The 323-nt window shown below is 69.3% G+C and overlaps 1 protein-coding gene across 1 annotated transcript in view; it reads left to right on the top strand.

The window, feature by feature from the left end:
- SLC38A10 (solute carrier family 38 member 10) overlaps positions 1 to 316 on the top strand; it is a 28,437-nt gene extending 28,121 nt beyond the window's left edge. Inside the window, exon 17 of the mRNA XM_031064667.1 lies at positions 3 to 316. Coding sequence (XP_030920527.1) covers positions 3 to 150 — 148 coding nt within the window. The 3' untranslated portion in view covers positions 151 to 316. The remainder of the gene's footprint in view (positions 1 to 2) is intronic.
- Positions 317 to 323: the final 7 nt, after the last annotated feature.

Here is a 323-nt window from a genome sequence, read left to right as displayed (position 1 = left end):
GGCCTGATCGGCCGGACCCCCGGCCCCGACGTGAAGGTGAACGACCTGCGGAGCGCGCTGGAGGCGCGGCTGAGCCAGGTGGCCGAGGGCGCGCAGCACCTGGTGCGCAGCCGCCACATCCAGCAGGTGACACAGGACAGGAGCCCGTGACGGGGCTGTGCCTGTGCTCTGCAGGGAAGGCTCGGCCTCACTGAGTGTGGAGAGATCTGAGCCAGCTGGCCGCAGTGCTCGGATCCACAGGATCTCCTTGGATCCCTGAGCACCACCCTGGGGGCTTCCAGCAGCGCCCCCAGTGTGTGCCTGCAGGTGGCCAAGGAGATGGC

This window comes from Geospiza fortis, unplaced genomic scaffold (assembly GCF_000277835.1).
Source record: "Geospiza fortis unplaced genomic scaffold, GeoFor_1.0 scaffold546, whole genome shotgun sequence".
Classification (NCBI taxonomy): domain Eukaryota; kingdom Metazoa; phylum Chordata; class Aves; order Passeriformes; family Thraupidae; genus Geospiza; species Geospiza fortis.
This window is presented reverse-complemented; position numbering and strand designations above follow the sequence as displayed.